This window comes from Dunckerocampus dactyliophorus, chromosome 9 (genome assembly GCF_027744805.1).
Source record: "Dunckerocampus dactyliophorus isolate RoL2022-P2 chromosome 9, RoL_Ddac_1.1, whole genome shotgun sequence".
Taxonomy (NCBI): Eukaryota; Metazoa; Chordata; class Actinopteri; order Syngnathiformes; family Syngnathidae; genus Dunckerocampus; species Dunckerocampus dactyliophorus.
Window position 1 is genome coordinate 28,540,539 of NC_072827.1, and position 21,803 is coordinate 28,562,341.

The 21,803-nt window shown below is 41.2% G+C and overlaps 1 protein-coding gene across 9 annotated transcripts in view; it reads left to right on the forward strand.

The window, feature by feature from the left end:
• frmpd4 (FERM and PDZ domain containing 4) overlaps positions 1–21,803 on the forward strand; it is a 60,579-nt gene that overhangs the window by 19,063 nt on the left and 19,713 nt on the right. For 7 of the 9 annotated variants that reach the window (XM_054786833.1, XM_054786834.1, XM_054786838.1 and 4 more), the window contains exon 2: positions 15,641–15,757. In XM_054786833.1, the coding sequence (XP_054642808.1) occupies positions 15,641–15,757 (117 nt within the window). Of the gene's footprint in view, positions 1–15,640; positions 15,758–15,853; positions 16,129–21,803 lie in introns of those variants that run through there. The other 2 variants (XM_054786837.1, XM_054786839.1) reach the window with 2 other exon arrangements.

The following is a 21,803-nucleotide window of genomic DNA, read 5'->3' on the forward strand; positions in this document are numbered from 1 at the left end:
GTTTAGCGCTGTGTATTTAACTGCTGTTTACATCCCACCACGAGCTAACACTGCTAATGCACTAGGCCTCCTGCATGACATCATTGATAAACACGAGACCAAACACCCAGACGCTGTATTTATTATATCTGGCGATTTCAACCACTGTAACCTCAGGACTGTCCTCCCCAAATATTACCAGCATGTGAGCTTTCCCACAAGGGAAAATAACATCCTGGACCAAGTCTACTGCAACATGAAAGGTGCTTTGAAGGCTGTTCCAAGACCCCACTTTGGTAAGGCTGACCACATCTCTATATTCCTTTATCCAACATACAGACAACTTCTTAAAAAAGCTCCCCCTGTACGTACAGCAGTTAAAGTGTGGAATGAAGAAACTGATCAAGTACTTCAGGACTGCTTTGGCTGCACAAACTGGGATGTGTTTAAAACTGCAGCGGGGAGGGAAGATTGTACTGTTGATTTGGATGAATATGCTTCTGCTGTTACTGGCTACATTAGCACATGTATAGAGACTGTTACCACCACCAAGTATTACAGAAAATACCCTAACCAAAAACAGTGGATGAACTGTGATGTAAGGGCTAAGCTACGTGCTCGTTCGACTGCATTTGTCATGGGCACCGCTGATGACTACAAAAAGGCCAGATATGACCTGAGGAGGTCCATACGGGAGGCCAAAAGACAGTACAGACAGAAGCTGGAGGGCTACTATTCCACCTCAGACCCTCGGCGCATGTGGGCGGGGCTCCAGCACATAACTGACTATCGACAGCAGAGTAGCATAGCCACGTCCAGCCATACCACACTTCCAGATGAGCTGAACGAGTTCTATGCCCGCTTTGACACCCAAACTCCTGATGAGCAGAGAGGGTGGCTGAACCTGGGGAGCACACAGGACTCACCTCTCATGGTGACATCAGCTGATGTGCGCAGGGTTCTAAACAAAACAAACCCACGAAAAGCAGCAGGGCCAGACAACATCTCAGGACGTGCACTTCGGGTTTGCTCATCAGAGCTAGCTGATGTGCTTGCTGACATATTTAACCTGTCGCTTGCACAAGCATCTGTACCGACCTGCTTTAAGTCCACCACCATAGTGCCCGTACCCAAGAAGAGCAACGTGACCTGCTTGAATGACTATCGCCCTATAGCACTCACTCCTATTGTTATGAAGTGCTTTGAAAGAATAGTCATGACCCACATCAAAAAGAGCATCCCGGCGGCAACTGTGGACCCTCTACAGTTTGCATATCGCCAGAACCGGTCCACGGATGATGCAGTCAACACTGCCATCCACACAGCCCTTTCTCACCTACAGGGCCAGGACACATACGTCAGAATGCTATTTATAGACTATAGCTCTGCTTTTAATACAGTCTGCCCCCACAAACTCACAAATAAGCTCCTCACACTTGGCCTGTCTCCCTCCCTCTGTAACTGGGTGTTTAACTTTCTCACAGGCAGACCCCAGTCAGTCAGAGTCCACAACTGCACATCCAGCTCAAGAATTGTGAGCACTGGGACCCCACAGGGGTGTGTGCTGAGTCCACTCCTCTACACGCTCTTCACCTACGATTGCGTGGCCTCCCAGAACAACACCAGCATCATTAAATTTGCGGATGACACTACAGTCATCGGACTGATCACTGGTGGTGTTGAAACATCATACAGAAGAGAGGTGGCGGACCTCATAGCTTGGTGTCGTGATAACAATCTCCTTCTCAATACAGATAAGACTAAAGAGATGATCATCGACCCAAGAACAAGGGAAAAGGAGCCACATAGACCCCTGTTTATTGATGAGACTGAGGTGGAGAGGGTGAAAACCTTCAAGTTCCTTGGCACACACATCAGCGAGGACCTCACCTGGTCTCACAACACCCAACAAATTCTGAAGAAGTCCCAAAGGAGACTGTACTTCCTGAGAAGACTGAGGAAATTTGGCATGTCCACCACAATCCTGAGTTGCTTCTACAGATGCACTATCGAAAGTGTCCTTACCGCCTCCATCACTGTTTGGTACGGTAACTGTACAACACGTGATAGGAAGGCACTCCAGCGGGTGATCAAGACCTCACAGAACATTGTTGGGGCAGCCCTCCCCTCACTGCAAGACATTTATAAATCTAGAGTCCTACGCAGAACACACAACCTCATCAAGGACAGCACACATCCACAACACTCATTATTCACACTCCTACCGTCAGGCAGACGCTACAGGAGTTTGAAGTCCAGGACCACAAGGCTGGCAAACAGCTTTTACCCACAGGCCATCAGGCTTCTCAACGAAGCACTCGCACACGCCGCACGCAACACACGCACACACTCATAGCACTTTATTTATTTATTTATTTATTTATTTATTTGTATTATTTGCTTGTATTAATGTCTCTTCTGTTGTTGTTGCTTAATTTATTGGTATATATGTTTATGTGTTTATGTTTCTATGTTCTTATTCTTTCTCGTGTTTCCTTTCTTTTCTTGGGAGTATGAACAGAATAAGATTTTCATTGCATGGTATAACTGCTGTTTTACCATGCACATGACAATAAAACTCTTGAATCTTGAATCTTGAATCTTGCTTGTCAAAGAGGCTACAGTTTTCTAGTTCGTTGCTCCTGTGTTACATGGCGTTTATGAGGCGGCTCCCAGCGGACCGCCGACATCACTGCATGCTGTCAGCGTTAATAAGGGCCAGGAAAATGCTCTCCCTGCTACACCGACATTTTTTTTTTTTAGCCCCGCCACCCTTTGAGCTGCCAACAAGAATTTAAGTCAGCAGAAAGCAGTTTTGCTCAAGTTGATGGAGCATTTTATGGGGAATCTCCTCATTTATTCCAGACATCTACTTCTGAGGAATACAAGTATGGTGTTGTTTGTTTTCCATGCGACAAATCTGGATGATTCTGATTCTTTTGTTTGGTCTTTGAACCACAAAAGACGCTCAGCTGTGATGTTTCCATGCAGAAGTGGTAAATAAAGTCACGCCAACAACCTGCATGAGTCATGGGTGTATTGCGATGCGTAGAAATCGCGCTGCAGGTCCATTTGACCTCATCATTACAAACATATTTTCATGTCCGTATTCCACCACAAGTCTGTGATCTGTGTGTTTTTAACATTAAGTCGCTCACACAGTCACAGGCTAAATCAAACCAAATCAGACCATTTGAAATTGCATTTGAAAATGTTGGAAATTTCCCAAGTATGGAGAGAAACTTGTGTCTTTCCATCCAGTCAAACAAAAAATGAATATGACAGCAAAAAAATGTTGAAAAAAAAGATTTGCAAACAAAAATAATGAATTTGAAAAAAAAAATGTTTGCAAACAAAATGTTTTTTTTTTAACCAAAATTATGAAATAGCTGTTTTCGTTGACAAATCCAAATGAATCTATACATTTTGTTTGTTTCCTGCCGTTTTATTTGCATTTCCGGAGGCTTAATTTGCAATTCCGGAAGTTGCTGTGTTTGCGCTTCGTAAGAGTTTTGTTTGCGTTTCAACCTCAATCTTGTGGGCGGCGCCTCCTCTGAACAATGTTAGAAGCCTTTTCATTGGTCAGTCTCGAAAGCTGGGCTGACAACTTCCGCCTGACTTCAACATCAAACTACTCAAGACAGGAGAAATCGGTACGGTTATTCTTAACGCCTCCATCTTCGTTACAGCGTCAAAGCAGCGCTTAATCTGCTAACTGTTCCGCTGCGTGATCCCTGTTACTGCTCGAAAGGGATCGAAAGACTAGATTAGCGAATAGCACTAAGCTAGCATGCTAAACCAGAAAGAGAATGTACTAAATCTGTGTCTAAATTTACGTCTTTGGTTAACTAGTTTTTTGAAATTGTGAACGTTTTATGCATTTCCCGTGTCACTACAAGATCCGTACCAGAAATGCGATCGGTTCTCCACATGTGCGAGACCTCCGTCACTTCCGCCTTTCGCAAATTTTAACGGCAGGGTTAGATAGGTTGGTTCCTCATTAACTACTGTAATTTTGTGTACTTTATTTTAAAGTGTTACCAACTTTAGTGATGGGTGTTTAAAGGCAAAAATAATTGCTTCCCATGGTGAGTCATAGTCAGAGCTTTTCTTCCGGTCACACAGGCAATGAGGAGAGATGCAATCACATCACAGAGACCCCCTGGGGCAAAAAGTGCATGTCAAAGGTCGTTAGCAAGTTAGCAATAAACAATTTAGTTACGAGGCTAATTTGAAGATAATGGTGATCAATGAAGCAGAGTCACTAAACAACTGTTGAGCGAAACGTGATTGCTAAAAAGCTCTCGAAAAAGAGGGATCATCTTATGTTTTCTTGTCAATGTAGTGACATCATATATTCTTAAGAACACCTGAATGCACCATTATTATGTAACAGTGCTGCAATAAATAACCCTTGGTGAGTACAATGTTCAGCGTTTTAGTCATCAGTTTGACTTATTTTGCTCATGAAGTTCTTATCTGTTGCTCTTAATTTTGAAAGGTATTTTTACCAACACAACATGCATTCGTTCAACGTTCATTTCTACTTCTCTCTGCTGATTCTCTGGGAGACAGCGAGATTCGGAGGCTCTCTTTCTTGCAGTTAAATATCCAGGGCTCATAGTGGGTGGGAGGCTTCCCAGATTCAGTTTTATTCCCACCCAGAGGAGATTAGCTAACAACAACAACGAAAAAAGACAACCTCTTTCTATACAGAGAGCTGCTGAGGATGCCCTGGTTGCCCATAGCAACAAAACCAGCTCTACCAAAGACAAACACAGTATTCATCCCGAAAAGTAGGGACACACAGATGCAGCTAGCATCGAGAGCGAGTTATGGCGGCATCGTAGGCGACGTGCTGAAGGTTGATACGATGTAGCGTACAACAGTCTCCATAGACCAGGGGTGTCCAAAGTACGGCCTGGGGGCCATTTGCAGCCTGGTGCTGTGTTTTTATTGGCCCACGGCACATTCTAGAAATATAATTTAAACAAGAAAACTAAAAAAAAAAAAACAACAGCAAAAAAATGCAAACATTAGCAGTAATTTTATGAGAATAACGTAATTTTAGTAGCATAAAGTTGAAATATTAACATTTTTAAGTCGTATTATGACGAGAACATTTTACGAGAATAAAGCCAAAATATTATGGGAATAAAGTCATAATTACGAGAAAAGAACATTTAAAAGAACAAAGTTGAAATAATAGGAAAATTTAAAACCCAACAACAGCAGAAATGGAAAAAAAAACAGCTGTAATTTTACGGGAATAAAGTCAAAATATTAAGAGAAAAACGCTGTGTTGTAACTCCAAAAAAAGTCACAATTTTACAAGACGGCATTTTTATTTTTTTTTAATGAAATGGTCTCATATGGCTCCCGAACGAGCTGAACGATTTGATGCTTGAATGCTGTGAATCGGTTGAAAAATGAGGGAGGAGTTAGCGGACAAAAAAGGGGGAATAAATTAAAAAATCGTGGAGAAACTTATATATATTATGAGGAAAAAAATAATATGATGACAAACAAAGAAAGTTGTAATTTTTGGAAAATTAGTTTGGGGAAAAAGGTCCTAATATTACAGGAATAAAGTCCTAATATTACGGGAATACAATCATATTTACAAGAAAAAAAAGAAATAGTTGGAAATTCCCAAAAAAAAACCCAGCAAAAATGGGGGAAAGACCAAAGTTCCTGTTAACAATATGTTATTTTACCCTTATCACAAAGCCGAGATGGAGGCTATTTTTTCTTGATAACTTCTAAGCAAATCATCCTTTCATTTTCAGCATGTGGCCCCAGCAGGAACGCGTGCACACGCCTGCCGTGGACTGTATACAAAAGTTGGCCAGTTGTGGTCTTTTCCTGGTTCAGTGAATAATGTTGTGACATTGTGGTTGGTGCCGTCTTGGAACGAGGTGACCATATTACCGAAAAGGGGCGGTGCAGCATAGTGTCACTGATTGACAGCTGGCTGCGATGAAACCTTGAAGTCAATAACGTAATGAATCTAAAACTAAATGAATGTTCCGCTCGATGTGTATGACAAAGATTGCTGGCAATGGCAAAAAATTCCGGTTTTAAAACGCTAAAGCTACAAGTTTAGCACAGTCAATATCTTTCAATCCCCTGCCTGTACTATTTAAGGAGCAGAGAATGAATGTGGTCCGAACAAGCGCTCATCCTGACCGAGGGATTACATCTAAGGTGGTAGGAGGAAACAAAAAACATGTTTTTTGCTCTTAAAAACCAAAATGAGTCATAGAGGAATAAAGCCTTTAATCATCGAGGTCCCTCTCTGTCTGAGCCGCTTCTCCACGGGCCTCTTTGCGGGAGGTGCTGCGCTCATCTGCTGTCGTTCCAAAGCTTTCATACTCAACAGAATCACATTAGAGTCTATTCTGCATCAGTGTACTGTATGTCACTCATACGTGTACGAGTGGAGAGCTGTATGAAGAGAATGCATATGGTGCACTTGGTTCCTATCCCAGCTGACTTGGACCGGATCCCGGACTGGTCGACAGTCAATCACAGGGACGTACAGACATACAGACGAACAACTCTTCACACCCACATTCACACTTATATCAGCCCCATATCTGTAACGAAAAGTACTTGTAGTAGACACAATATTTCTTAGCTGCTGGACGGTTGGTTGATGACTCCGCTTCATTGACCACCATTATCTTAAAATTAGCATCCTAACTCCTGCTCTGTTGTTTGCTAATTTGCTAACAAGCTTTGACACACTTTTCGCAGTGGGCCTCTGTCGTGGCTGCATTTCTCCAGGTCAACGGTGTGTGCGCGTGTGACAGGAAGAAAAGCTCTGACTCGGTTGGGAAGAAGTCTTTTGCTAGTTTGCATTTATAAATCTCTAGCTCCCCGAATGATACCAGGGCTCTATGATTTTTCGCGTTAATTCAACTGCGGAAGGAATCGCGGAATTGCCCAATAAAGACGGAATCTACTGTTAAAAACGCGGAAGCTCACGGAAATCATCATGTGAATGAAATGCTGACATTGTGAGGAAAAGGAACGTTTGTGGTGAGAAGTATTTCCCCGGCGGACCGCTCAATCGTGGCGGAATCTCATCACAGACACTAGCCCCCTCCGGAACGAAACATCTTCAAACGGCGACTTGAAACAAAAACGTTGCAACCCGTCTCTTACAGCGGAGCGTGCTAGTGCGGCCGTGTGAGCGTGTTTACTGCTGTACCGCTTGTTAATGCAAGCGAGCGTTTTGCCCAAGTTCTGGGTGAAATGAGACAAGAGGCACGTTTATTCTTGCACCCAGCTCGTCTTAATCCTCAGACATTCTCAACACACACAATACACTTCCGGCCTTCAAAATAAGAGCGCTGTTGGCGACATCCTGTCTAATTGTCCAGTGTCATAAAAAATATCTTACATTACAGGAATTGCATCTGTGACTACGTCTTCCTTAACCGCAATCATGGCCGTTATAGTTGAGATCATTTTATAGAAATGTTTGCAGAGGCGGGCATCCCATTCGAAAAGGTAGCCAAGCAACATCCGCTTCTGAATTACTGGGCAAAATTGTCCAATGATGTAACGCATCAATAAATGTACGGATTTTTGCATTTCATTATTCACTGACCCAAAAAGCACACACTCCATCTGGTAAAATAAGTGTAAAAGGTAAAAACCAGAATTAAAAAAAAATGTAAATAGAAAAAGCGGAATTTGGAGAAAAATAAAACGGAATTGGGGTTTCTGTTCAGAATTTTCATGGACAGAATTTCTAGGGTGTCCAGTTCGGGGGCCTTAGGATCTCGTCTCTGCTATTTGGAGACGATGTGGTCCTGACGGGCTCATCGGGCTGTGACCGTCAGCGTTTACCGGGGCGGTTTGCAGCCAACTGTGAAGCTTCTGGGATGAGACTCAGCACCTCCAAATCTGAGGCCGTGGTTCTCAGTTGGAAGAGGGGGGATTGCTCCCTCTGGGTTGGGAATGAGGTCCTGCCCCAGATGGAGGACTTCAAGTATCTCGGGGTCTTGAAGTTCATACTAACATGTTTTTTCACCTCGATCACAAAGTTGAGATGCAGTTTCTTGTGGAAATGCAGATACATCGCAAGCATGTCTGTCACGAGATGAGATCTCGAGAGAAGCAGTCTCTCTAGAACAGGGCAGCCAGGCATCAACACTGTGAATGATCATACACGTAATATGGAAGTGGAGGTGGTTAAGGCAGGATTGTAACCGCACATGAAGTGCTGCACGCACACTAGAAACCTTGCAATCCAACCTACCTCGGCGAGTGACGCGTGGCTGTTTTGTCCATCGGAGTTGAACAGCTGCTGCCGCGTTAATGTCCAAGCAGCAGCTGTACTAATTCTACATTCTTCTATCAAAACAAGTAGCGTCTGTTCCACTCCTTCCGGATACTGCACTCTAAGCATCATAGGAACTTTAGTTCTTTTAGCGTAAACATGAAAGTAATCTACTGCAATCTGTTTTACACGTGTCTTTACATAATTACACGTCAACTTAAATGATTAGTCGTAGCAGCTACTGTACAACTGCCGTCATTATTTCAACTTTTATTATTTTTAGTTTTTGTTTCAATCTGTGGAAAAAAACATTTCAAAATGTACATTTTCTTAAAGGTATTGCTACAATATCGTCCTGTCACCTTCTCGTGAACAAAGAATCGTGTATCGTCTCTTCTCGTGAGCTGAGCGTATCATGACGCCGCTAATATCTCGGTGGAAAGGGTTTGGACACTCCTGGACTAGCTTATCATGGCTCTGGGGTTGTTTCCCAGCCTTGATGCAATGCATGCTGGGAAAGCCACATGAGCCAGAGGTAGAGTTGTGACACAACGCATAAATATGACAAAGTGGTTCTGTGCAAAAAGGAGTCACAGGGTTACACTTTCATAATGGTTTCACACAGTTGTAGAAATAATGCTCTCAAACGTACAACGGGCTGCAGGTGTTTGCTTTGGTTTCATATAACTAATGGGCATAATTAGTGGGAATTATGCAAGCTGTCCTGAGTGTGTGTGTTGGGATGTGCTTCTCATGGCTGTGGCTCGTCTACCATGCATAGTTACCCTGCACATTAACAGGATTACCTCACTTCATAACACGCTAGCAAGCCTTCATCTCAACTTATTCAAAAGAGATGAAAGCGAAAGTGAACTACAGTGATAAAGCAAGGATCACGTTGTTCATGCATATTTGATGAAGGACTGAAAAGTCATCTGTCCCCGTCTCCCACAAAGTACAATTGAAACTAATTCCCTCCAAATTTTAGTTACTGATAACTTTGGACGATCGGGCTCTGCCATTTGTCACGGTTCTAATTGAGATGTTGAAAATGTTAAGTGTTTAAATGACTGGATTTTATTGTGGTCAGACGTTCATGTTTAATGTGACGCAAGTGCTGCATGTGCGCTTGCATTTTGGATATGACAAGAGTGCAACAGAGCAGGGGCTCTCAAATGGTCTCAACCTAGGACCCACGTTTTCAAACAGTCATTGAGTCGCAACACACTTTTATTTCATTTGTATTCATATTCATTATTTTTCACACTTTGATTCAAGTCATTTTTATTTTATTTTAATTATGTTTGACACTTTTATTTGTCTTTTTTATTGATATACTTATTCATTCCTTCATTTATTTATATTTTGTATACTTTTATTTAAGTCAAACCGAGAGTATTTGGGTTTTTTTTTTAAATCAACTCATCGGTTGAAACATTAACACACAGAATTAAATCCAGCGTGCATTTTAGAAAAAATATTGAGGCATTTTATCAAGGAAGTGAGGAAACATGTTAACTGCATGCATACAAACAATGCCTAAATTAAAATTGACTTTCAAAAAGACCACAAAATCGGATATTTTTCTTATACATGTGCACTGACGAGGAAGATGACTAAAATATTGCTCAAATTTACTTGAAAATAAGCCAGACATCAGTTGTATATTACATATTTAAATGTCATTTCTGACTTGCTGTTCACGACCCACCCAGAATGGATCCGAGACCCACTTTTAGGTCCTGAGTTTTGACACTGCATATTTTAAAGTAGTCAGTAAAAGGTGATGTACAAAGCAAAAACAAGTATTTGAGAGTGCTCATCGATATCCTTGAGGGACCTATACTTCTGAATCGTCCACACTGTGACTCTTGGGTAACCTGCTCATGAATTGTGCAGCATGGTTTACCCACTTGGCCACTCGACTACTTAGACTGATGCGACTGTGCAGCCATCATTTATTAATGTGAGCTGAGGGAAGATCATTTTCACCGCCCACCGGAGGCTGAACCCCTATATAGCATCTCCGCAAGCCTGGAGCTCAATGGCAAGCTTGCAGAAACAAGAAATCAAAGATCAACACATGTATGGCTCTTGTGATAATACAGTAGGAAGAGAGAGAGAGACTTTGTGGACTTAAAGAGACCGTTTGTCAACTGGGAGCCAAATTTTGAAGGCAGAGCTTCTGAAACTGTAAGTCCTGTCCTATCATCTGTTGTGTTATCGACCACAGCAGGGTTTCTCAACTGGTGGGTTGAGACCCAAAAGTGGTTTCCGGACACAGTCTGAGTGGACAGTTAGTGAAAAATGACATTGAAATAATTTATATACTGCCAATGTGGGACTTAAAATAGGCTTGTGAATAAATATTTTTCATTGGCAATTTATTCTTTGGTATATCCAAAATGAATTACTGGTAAATATTATTTTATATTATTTATACACAGACTGTTTTGTTCCTCGTTCTGTAATGTTACGGTTATGGTTATGGTTATGCTTATGCTTATAATTGAATTTATTTCGAACATGCATACAGTTTACACTGAATGCTTGAAGTTACAATTCACAATTCCACATGTCCGAAAAGGAGCAGGAGGAAGCAGAGTTTATTTAATCCTATTTAATCCCCTCTCCGTGTTACATCAATTGCTAATACATTTGTTCACTTCCTATATCCAACATACACTAATTCACTGTTTACTTATTCTTCCATACAAACATGCTGATAACATAATAAATAAATAGTATTATTACGATCATGGCATTACTAGTTTTTTTAACAAAAAACAAACAAAAAAAGTTCTTCCTTTTTCCCCTGTTGATATACGGATCCACTTCCTGCCGTATTTTGTATTTTACTGTGAGTGTCATTGACTGTAGATACATGGGTTCCTAATTCCTAACTCAGTACTTTGTTGGGCAGGACTTTGCAACGATGACATTAAAGTCAAATTTGATTGGATGTAATCCTTCTAACTGCATGGTTCTTCCTTTGTGGGTTGTATCCTCCATTTTCTTGCCGTCATGGTAATTAGATCTGTAATATGTATCCAGATCGTTGATATCTCTGCCAACAAGCAATCTTGTTTCTTCTCGATGTAAATTTTGCCATTGGTGCTCCAAGTGCTTTGTGTCTTTCCCCGCTTCCTGAAGTCTCGTGCTTTCTTGGCGATGTCAGCGTTGCATTTTGTCAGTGTCACCTTTGAGTGCGAGGTACAAGCTTACAGACATCAACCAATCAGAGGATGGAAAAATGCTGCTGTTAGTGTGAGGTGAATCTGATTGGTGAAAGAAACAGCCCCATTGCTAATAGTGTTTAAGTGACATGGGCCAGCACTCCTGATTCTGAAGGCCCTTGGCAGATTAGCTTGACATGGCAACACAAAGAAGCTGGAATCAGACTGGACAAAAAAGTCGAACATACACATACAACTACTGGAAGCAGCGCAGCTAAGAGACACGCTACTAGATGAATAACTGTTGGGATATATGTGAAAAATGTAAAATACCAAATGCACCTCATTTTTGATGCTCCAACAGTGTGAGACTGTTCGCTCTCCTGTCCACACACATCTTCTGAGCTGCAGGAAATGTGTTCTAAATATACACCACACAAGGCTTTCTCGCAGCAAATGTGCTGTGTGTCAAGTAAATCCATGCAGCTGGAAACTTAGATACACTGTTGCTTTGGGAAAAGAAACACAACGCCTCGCATGAACTACAGTAGTGTGCGTGGAGGCAAAAAACACACATCATTTTTAACACGTCATGTATTTTGAAGCAAAAGACTGCTGGCTTGCTGATGAGAGGGCGAGATATTCACATCTCATGTCGCAGGCACGTGCACACATGAGAGCAGAGGGGCACGCTGGCGGGCACGGGCCGCATTAACATACGCACCCATGCAGACGCAGAGGGCACTGCACACAACTTATTATGGCCGCTACAATAACTAGGGAGGCATTTAGAGGGAGAGACAGGGAGGCTTTGAATAATGGATGCGAAGAGCCCTGTTACACGGAAGACAAGCCTTTGAAGTGACATAACTTACTGCCACTGCTTTCATACCGACGACGTGGGAAAGACAAGGTGCAGGCCAAAAAAAAGAACATTTATCCAATTACAGATCAGAATTCTCCTGCAGCTTGTGGAACAACACTCAACTGTGAGGCCAAACTAAGTTGTATCTGTCGCAGGTATACATAATAATTCAATAATAATAATTGAAAAATCTGCTGTAATTTTAGAAGAATAAAGTCAAATTATTGAGAAAAAAAGGTTGCAATCTAACGGGAAAATGTCATAATCGTACGAGAATAACGTTGTAATATATGAGAGAAATAACATCATTTTAGTAGCATTTAATGGAATTATTCATGGAAACAAATGATTCCTTTAAAAGTTGTAATATTATGCGAAACAAACAAAACAACGAATAAAGTTTAAATTTTTTAAATTAGGTTGCGGAAAAGGTTATAATGTTAGGAGAATAAAGTCACAATATTATGGGAATAAAGTCACAATTGAACAGAAGGACGTTGAAACAGTTGGATAAAAATAAATATAAATTAAAAAAAACAGCTGTAATTGCAAAAGAATAAAATCAAAATATTCAGAGAATAAACTTATAATATGTGGAAAAATAATGCCATTTGAGTAGTTTAAATATTAAAGAACAAATATTTATTTTAGTTGTATTATTATGACAAACATACAAAACAAATAATAAAGTCATTTTTAGAAAATGAGGTTGGGGAAAATGTCATAATATTGCAGGAATAAAGTCAAAATATTATGGAGTAAAGTCATAATTGCAAGAAGAACATTTCAATATTTGGAAAATGCAAAAAAAATAAAAATAAATAACAACAGCACAAATCGAATAAAAGAGCAAAGACCAAAGTTCATACTGATAATGCGCTGCTATTTCACAAAGCTGAGATCCAGGCTATTTTTCTTTAAATATATATTACTTATAAGCATATCTACATACAGTACATAGATCATTTATTCATCTCCAAGAGACATTCAAGAAAGGAGGAGAAAAAGTATGAGCACACACGGGGCTGCTCGAGTTCCAAAGCTTTAGAAACGGATTTATAGCCTTTTCCAGACTGATAAATGTCAATTACTTTGGGGGGGGGGCGCAATCACTGTTTCACACAGGACCTTGTATATTTGGATTTTTTTTCTCCCTTAATAATAAAAGGTTTTATTTAAAAACTGCATTTCGTGTCCAGTTGTGTTATCATTGGCTAATATTTAAATGTGTTGGATGATCTGAAACATTCAAGTGTGACAAACATGCAAAAAAAAAAGAAATCAGGAAGGAGGCAAACACTTTTTCACACCACTGTAGTTTAGAATAATCACTGTGCAGCTTATATAACAGTACAGATTTCCTATTCACAATGGATTCACACTAAGTATTCCCACTTTGGACACAATTTGGACATGAGGTGTCATGGCTGTATGTTGAGCGATTTTCAGTGGGCAGTAAATGTAAATCTCTACAAGCTGTGCAGTGATTACATTAAAGTATTTCCACGTTTCATTCAGGTGAGAAGATATAATTAAATGGTTACTGAAATGTGACGGGTGAAGCCAAACATTTATTCATCCAAGGCCTTGAATGTTTCCTTATTTACACACACAAAAGTTCTCCTGCTCTCTACTGCCACCGTCCTTAATACACTTAGCTAGCTGCCGTCTTCTGGGCAATGGCGGGTTTTATTTTCAGATAAACGCCAGAGTCCACTTGAGTTTTGCTTTTAAGTACATCAAATGAAGTTCTTTTGAGGAGAGTTTTTCAAGGCATGTTTTATAGAAATGTGCTGACTTTCTAGAAATAAAAGCCAATTTCATGCCTGTCACAAGGGCAAGAGTGAGGCGTGTGTGTCTCGCTTATGTAATTCATTTGCATTCTTGGACTCAACTGTGCCCAGTTGATCACGCTTGAATCTCATCACTTGGGCTTCTTATCACCCCGCCACAGTCCACAGCTCATTTATTTCCATTATGATTCAGATATCCCAGAGTGAATTATTATTCTGCATTTTCCCCCCAACTATTTCCGTTATGCTAACTGGCGGGAAGAAATAAAAAAAAAATAGCGTCAGCCCACCCTTTGAGCTCATTTTGGCTGATATCAACTCCAGGCAAGGAGTTTTTAATCATGGCCGTAGCCAACCATCAGGTCCCTGAGGTCCAAAGCGTATAAAAATTCATCCCCCAATCTAAGTATTTTAAAATCTCATCATAATTTAGCAAATGGTTTGAACTGACTACTTATATTATGAAGAAAGTTACACAAATCTCAGGGCATTGAAACGGTCGCACCTGAGCTGTTGAGATTGGCTTAGAAGATGTTTCTAGATAAGAAATAAGATAATGTGCTTGTGTGTGTTGCTATAAATGTGAGTCGTGGGCGGGCAGCAAATGACGTGGCGGGTGCAGAGTTGAGTTTTAACTCGGTGTGGGTTCAGGCTGCAATAGTAACTCGTGTTAGGGATTACTGTGCCTTTTGTGAGATCATTCACACCTGTCGTTCCGTCAATCAAGTCTGGCGCAGTAACATTACTGACACCTAGGGACCAGTGAGGAATACTACATATCATCACAACGTCTGAATGCCTTCTATTTGTATTTTACTTCATTTAGCCATTTTTATGCTTGAACACTCTTAATTAGGTAAACAAATATGTATCATTTGCTTAAATGTGCATATTTTTGGCTAATAATAGGCTGCATTCAACCACGGAATATGATTTATGAATGATTATGATTATTTTTTATTGAGGGATAGAAGTGGTGAGGGATACCTGTATACTGAAATATTTGTTTATTGAATTATTTCTATTTTATTTTTTTGCTGCTCAGACCTTGACTGTGAGGTTTTTTTAAATCTGACATTGTAGGAAAAATAACGCATGGGAATCTTTGTTGCTGCCAATCACTGACCCATCTCAGGGGCTAATAATAATAATAATAATAATCACCAAATACTTCTTGAAATGTATTTCACACATGACTTATTCTAACAAATGAGTGAGAATATTTAAAGGACTTCTTAAGGGTTAATCCACCTTCACTTAAAAGCGTTCTTGTGCGAAGGTCTTGATTGACAGCACCGTGATTGACAGGTGATACATCCAGAGTGTGCCAGGTTTCTTGGACTATAAATCAGCTGGGATAGGATCCTGCACTCTCCTTGAGCAGGATAAACTATTTCAAGAAATATGAATGATGGATAAGAAGTCCCAGTCTGAACTGAAAAAGTCATCAAAACATCTCCACTTATGCCTCTGGACCTCATCAAGCCTCATCCCCGACCCCTACTTGATTCCTTTCCTCCTCTATCCTTCGCAGTCACAGGACCAAGTCGTCAGGCTGGCCGCCCCCTTCAGGGACCTGGAATGCCTCGCAGGGACCCCCCAATGGATGGGACATGGGCACCAATAGAGAGGGGCGTGACTGCTACATCAAGTGAGTGTTTCAAGGAGCTCCAAAGCCCAGATGTTTCAGAGCACTTGGCAAAGCTATGATTATTCCAGCAGAGTCCCTGCCTCCACGTTGTCCCCATCTGTGCGTTCAGAATACTGATTCGCCTTTGCCTACCCTGCTGTGCATGCTCGCTCTCTCTCTTTCTCTCCTGCTTTCGCTGTCTCTGTGCCCTGCAGACCACACTCTCCCGCTCACACACACCCACCACACTCCTCACGCGGTCTCCCGAATGCAGAAGAGGACTTTTGTTTTTGTTTTTTGTTTTTTTTTTACCAAATTCACCTGTGCGGGAATTTTCTTTTGGCTCATTTCTCAGAGTACACCGGTTCAATTGACCCCTTTGCCACTGTCAGGTACAGAGCTGCTTGCATGTGTGCATGTCCTCCCGTGTCATCAAAGTGTTGCCTGGACTTGTAACGACATACTGTACTGCATACTCGCGTACTCTATGAAGCATACTGTGTATTTTTGAATCTCCGCTGCATGTGCACAGTCTTGCCTAGTAACGCGATGCACCAAACAGGAGGTGATGGGTTGTAGCCCGGCGTGCGTGATGTGGAGAGGTGTTATGTAAGATGCGGTGTGAGAGTGCTGGATGCCGTCGAGATCGTGCATCTGCACGAGGTTGTTCTGGCGTCAGACCTCCCGTTCGTCTAAAAATTGTGGGGGACTCATGAATAATCAGATGTCTGTTTGTGTGTCCGTCACTGACCATCTGAGCGCGTTGGAGGCCGCCGGGGCGCTGATACGAGATGGTTACATTCCTTAAAGGAGCACGTCTTCGTGACAGCCCAGGCGCATAAATAAACCAGTGGGCCGTTTAATATTAACAGTGTGACACACAGCATTAAAGAGACGGGCTGCAAGTCTCGGGAGTGATTCTGAGTGTTAAACATTGTCAGGAAAACGATTTGACAGAGACTTGCTTGTCACATGGCCTTGATTAAGTACTGCCGAGTACAGTGAATGCAAGGATGTCATGTCTCAATCAGTAATTGAATAAAGATACGATTGTGGGGGCTTGACAGTGAAATCAATGCAGTGGCTACATGTCCTTAAAAATACCATGAGATACCGTCAGTTAGAGATCATGAGTTGTGCAACAGCAGGTCTTCACAGAATAGTAGTCCCTCGTTTATTGCGGCTTATTGGTAAGTAGGATTCCTTATTTATAAATGGAATATTTCTGCAGTTACAGCATAGAAAACCTGCTTACGACCTTCTAAATTCAGTTTTTAGCATTATTAGAGTCCTCTAGACATGAAATAACACCCCCCCAGTCACCTTTACACTCGTACACCCAATATAGTAGACATAATAACAGAAAATACGCCATTTAAGACATAAATAAGACTGCTAGAGGAGCTGAGTGAGGGATAGACAGGAAGTGACGTCTGGTTCAGAGTTGAGTTTCAGCTTTTCCTGGGTTCGAGCCGCAACAGTAGCCCGTATTTTTATTTGGGATTTTTAGCAGGGATTATTGTGCCTGTTGTAAAATAATTCAAACCTGCCACGAAAACATGTGTCTCATTGAACATTACAGTAACATTACTGACACCTAGTGACCAGTGGAGAGTACTACATGTCACATTTTTCAATGCAGGAATTTAGGCTGTGAACGCTGAATCGGGGATCCACTATACCCTAGGTTCCCAAAGTGGGGTACGGGTACCCGCAGAAGTACGGCAGTTGTCATTGGGGGTACGTGAATAAAAATGAAAAACAATTAGCGCCTAACAGTCACAATTACGAGCGCACCTGAACGCTTCATAGCACAGAGCGCACCGTCATAGCAGAAAGAAGGAAGGAGACAAGGCATGAAGTTCTTCATTGGTCTGTGTGAGTTATAAGAATAAGTACGTTTCATGATTATGTTGTGTATTAAGAGTGTTTAATGTCGAAGGTTTCATTTATATTAGTGTTCCGACCCCTGCTCTGTGAAAACCTGTCCATGTATGTGCGTGTCAGGAAGAGAGAGTGGCGATTCCCCTGAAAATGAGGCTTTATTGCTGCTCGTATGTGTTTTTGTACTTTGGATGCTGCTTTATCATGTTTGTTCAACCTTCCCTTTCAATCTGGAATGAAATTAATATGCAGATTTAAATCATAGCGATTGCAAACAAACATTCACTGTTTCAAAGGAAGACATATCACGTGCTAGTTGCACCAATTGCTCTGCAAACATTCCACGATGAGGTGAAAAAACATTGCGCTTCAACACATCAAACCTTATCAGCCACCTGAAAAGCCAGCATCGCTACGAAGCCCAGGGCCCACGTGGCGTGGCGTGGCGTGGCGTGGCGTGGCGTGGCGTGGCGTGGCGTTTGAAAAGTGCAACAGAGTTTGCCAGAGATGACCCAAGGGCTAAAGCCATCTGTGATTTCATTATGGAAGTGATGGCGCTGGATGACCAGCCCTTTAGCATCGTTGGCAATACCGGCTTTTGTTGGATAGTGAACCCCGTGGAGCCACAGCTTGTACTCCCGAGCCGCCGCTATTTTTTTCTTTTATGTTTTGTTAATAGTAGCCGTAGATGTCATGATATTTGATTAGGACGAATCTACAGGAAGTGTTTGTCAAATCCAACCTTGTCTGCGTCGTTCTTACTCTCTTGAATCTTGAATCTTGAATCTTACCTCCAGTTGTGCACAAAATACACTTAAACCTACTAAAAAGTTAGCGATATGGGTCTTGATAAGTAGGAAGTTATCGGCTTGAACAAAAAAATATCGTAAAAACATTTCCAAGCAGGCGGGAGCAGAAAATGAAGTCTCATTTCCAAAACGCTTACTGTTTTTGTGAGCAATGCCTTGATTGCACACAAACCCCTCATCAGTCGGCCTGTAAAATGATGTCGTGGGATTATGCTAGCGGCTAATGGGTATGCTTATGGGCCGTCACATACATGACTGTGTGCACAATGGGAAACAAGCCACATTTAGCAGGTGGTAAGTGCGGAGGGAGGAGAGAGTACAGGTCCATATGGTTTTGACTTGTGCAATCTGTTGAGTTCCTCACTTGGGAGGGAGGGAAAAAAAACAATGAATGTTATGAATGTCTTTAGACGCTTCAAAGGGAAAGTGTAAAAACAAAATGTATTTCACCAAGTGAGGCCTGACTTGTAATGTAAAGACTGAGACTTCTAGAAGCGGAACAATTAATCGTGTTAACATATCTCTGCATCAGCTTCTGGAAGACACTACGTAAAATCAAGGTGTACGCCAAAACGAAATGTTTTTTTTTATTCTGGTTTGCAGCTCTCAGAATGATACGAAATGTTGACAGCACGCCGACCCGACCCCCTCCCCCCTTTTTTTTTTTGTTGCCGAGTGACAGATTTTGCTGCGTCATTGTGCCTTGACCGGTTAATTGTTAGTATTTAGTGTTGAACAACACATGTGTCAAGAATAACTGTGAATTACACACTGTCTGCCTCGGCTGCGGGCTTTAATTAGCCAACATGGCTGGTAGCATCTGATCCCGCACTGGAAATGTCTTCATAGCGAGATGAAAATATAAGGTTGGAATTAAATAATAAAATGGCGTGCTTTCAGTCAAGAATACAGGAATTGTCATGGACTGAGTGAGGACTTTGCATTATTTTTAATAGCAAGTAAAGGACGTACTCCAGAAAGTAGCAGATCATGGATCACATGCAGTGTGAGAGTACAAACATTGCCAATTGATTACCGCTACTCAAATCGCCTACATCTTCTTTTGTACAAGCACTTGTGCTAGCTTCTTTATTTCAAGCTATAGTCTTAAAACAGGGGTGTCCACCGAGGGCCACATAGCGCAAAATGAGGGCCACGTCGATATTTTGTAAAGCAGTCGTCACCAACCTTTCGATCAGTACAGTACAGTACAGTGACAATACAGTACAGTACAATCAGTACAGTATATATATTTCAATTATACATCTTTATTTAGTGATTTATTTTGTAGAAAGGTTTTTCAAGTAAAAAAAAGTGATAGATACCTCAAGCTTTGTATTTAAATACAAAGCTTTGTGTTATTATTGGTTGTTGGTGTCAACATTTCAGCTTTTTCTCATTCTGCCTTTGGCTCTATTTTTACTATTTTTGCTGTTTTTTACATTTTGTTTTGTTTCTGCTGTGATGCAATGACAAATTAGCCCCTTGGCCGCACTTGGAGCACCCTACTTTTGTGGCTCTTTGTCGGGGTTGTGGCGTGGGCTCTATGAGCCAACTACAGATTTATTTGGCTTTTTGGCTCAGTGGCGTGGGCGGGCGAGGCGAAGCATGGTGGTTGAGGGGAGAGGGGCTGCGTTACAACAGTCAGTCCTAATGAGCAGCGTTTTTTTGGAGTTATATCTGTGCCTTCATTTCGAGGTGGCGAAGGCTGATTGTGAGCCACAAAGTGCAATAATTACTGCTGCCTGAGCAGGCACATCGCTGCACGCTGTCACTCTCTATCTCCTTGTCACTCCACCTGTGAGCGTGAGGCGTGTGTGCGCTCATGGTAGCTCCGGTCGGGTTTTGGGGACTGGGCTGCTGGCTGAAGCTTGTGGGTTGCGTGCCTGGAGAGCAGCAAGGCGTACGGGCGTGTTCATTGGTCAAAACGCGTGCCTGCTGGTCACTAATGGGGCACTAATGTAATAATACATTTTTTTTGTAATATTCTCATAATCGACTGGCAAAGTCCCAAAGATGGACTTGTAGCAACACATGGAGATATGCTAAGAAGAATATACTTTTCAAGAAAAAAACTGCATCTCAGCTTTGTGATATAAATAGAAAACCCTATTCATTCTTTGCTCTTTTTTTCCCATTTTTGCAGTTTTTTTTATATTACAACTTTCTTCTGAAATAATCTTTGTAAATTGTCTTCCTGTAATATTTTGACTTTATTCCCACAACATTATAATTTTTCCCACAAGCTGATTTTCCTTTATTTTGTTTTGTTTTTTTCTCTTTAAAACAATAACATATTTTTCTTTATAATTTCAACTCTATGCTAAATTGACATTCTTTTTCCTCATAATAGTGCAAGTTTATTCTTGTCAAATTGCAGCTTTGTCTCTTGTTACATTTTTCTCGTAATATTTTGACTTTATTCTCGTAAAATTGCAGCTGTTTTTTCCCCTCATTTCTGTTGTAAGTATTCCAACTTTCTTCACGTAATTCTGACTTCATAGCCACAATATTTAGACTTTATTCTCGTACCATTCTAACTTTTTCTGCAACTTCATTTTCCAAAACGTACAACTTTATTTGTTGTTTTGTTTGTTTCTTACAATATTACGACAACAAAAAATTGCCATTCTTTAAAATTTTAACTTTATTCTACTAAAATGATGTTACTTTTGCACCTAATATTGCAACGTTATTTGCGTAAAATTACAACTTTTTCTCGTTAGATTACAACTTTTTCTCGTTAGATTACAACTTTTTGCAATATTTTGACTTTGCGGTTCACCTTTCGCTGATTTTTTTTGTGCCATTTTAGTGCTTTTTTTTTGTTTTTGTTGTTTTTTTTACAGCATATGAACGCTGTTACAGTTTGAGCCTGGCCCTTTAAGAAGATTTTCATTGTGGGAAGTTGAGTGTTGTAGTTCTGTGCTTTAGGAGGCGCCGTGTCTCTCGATTCTCTCCCTTCTGTCTGCGCCGCCCATTGTCTTCTGCGTCCTGATTGGCTCTAGACAACTGTCAGTCAATCTCTTTCGTGCAGCCTCCTGTTGTGGTCATAGCTACCAAACTAGCTAACCGTGTGAGCTGCTCGCTAACCGCCAATACTGTAAACAACAGAGACTAACCCTGTGAGGAAAATACGACGACAGGAGCAATACATCCGAACAAGGATACAAAAACACTACAGCCGAATGGCGCCAGGACGACAAGGCACAGCAGTGAACTACGCATGAGTCAGTTAACAATTGTGTCCAACCTAGTAGGTTGATCATTAAAATTGAGTGTTTAAACAAGAGAGAAATGTGATAAAATGTTATTGCCTGTCTGAGAAAAGTGTATCAAGTGTATGGTGACGGGTTTTACAGCCTTCAAACATG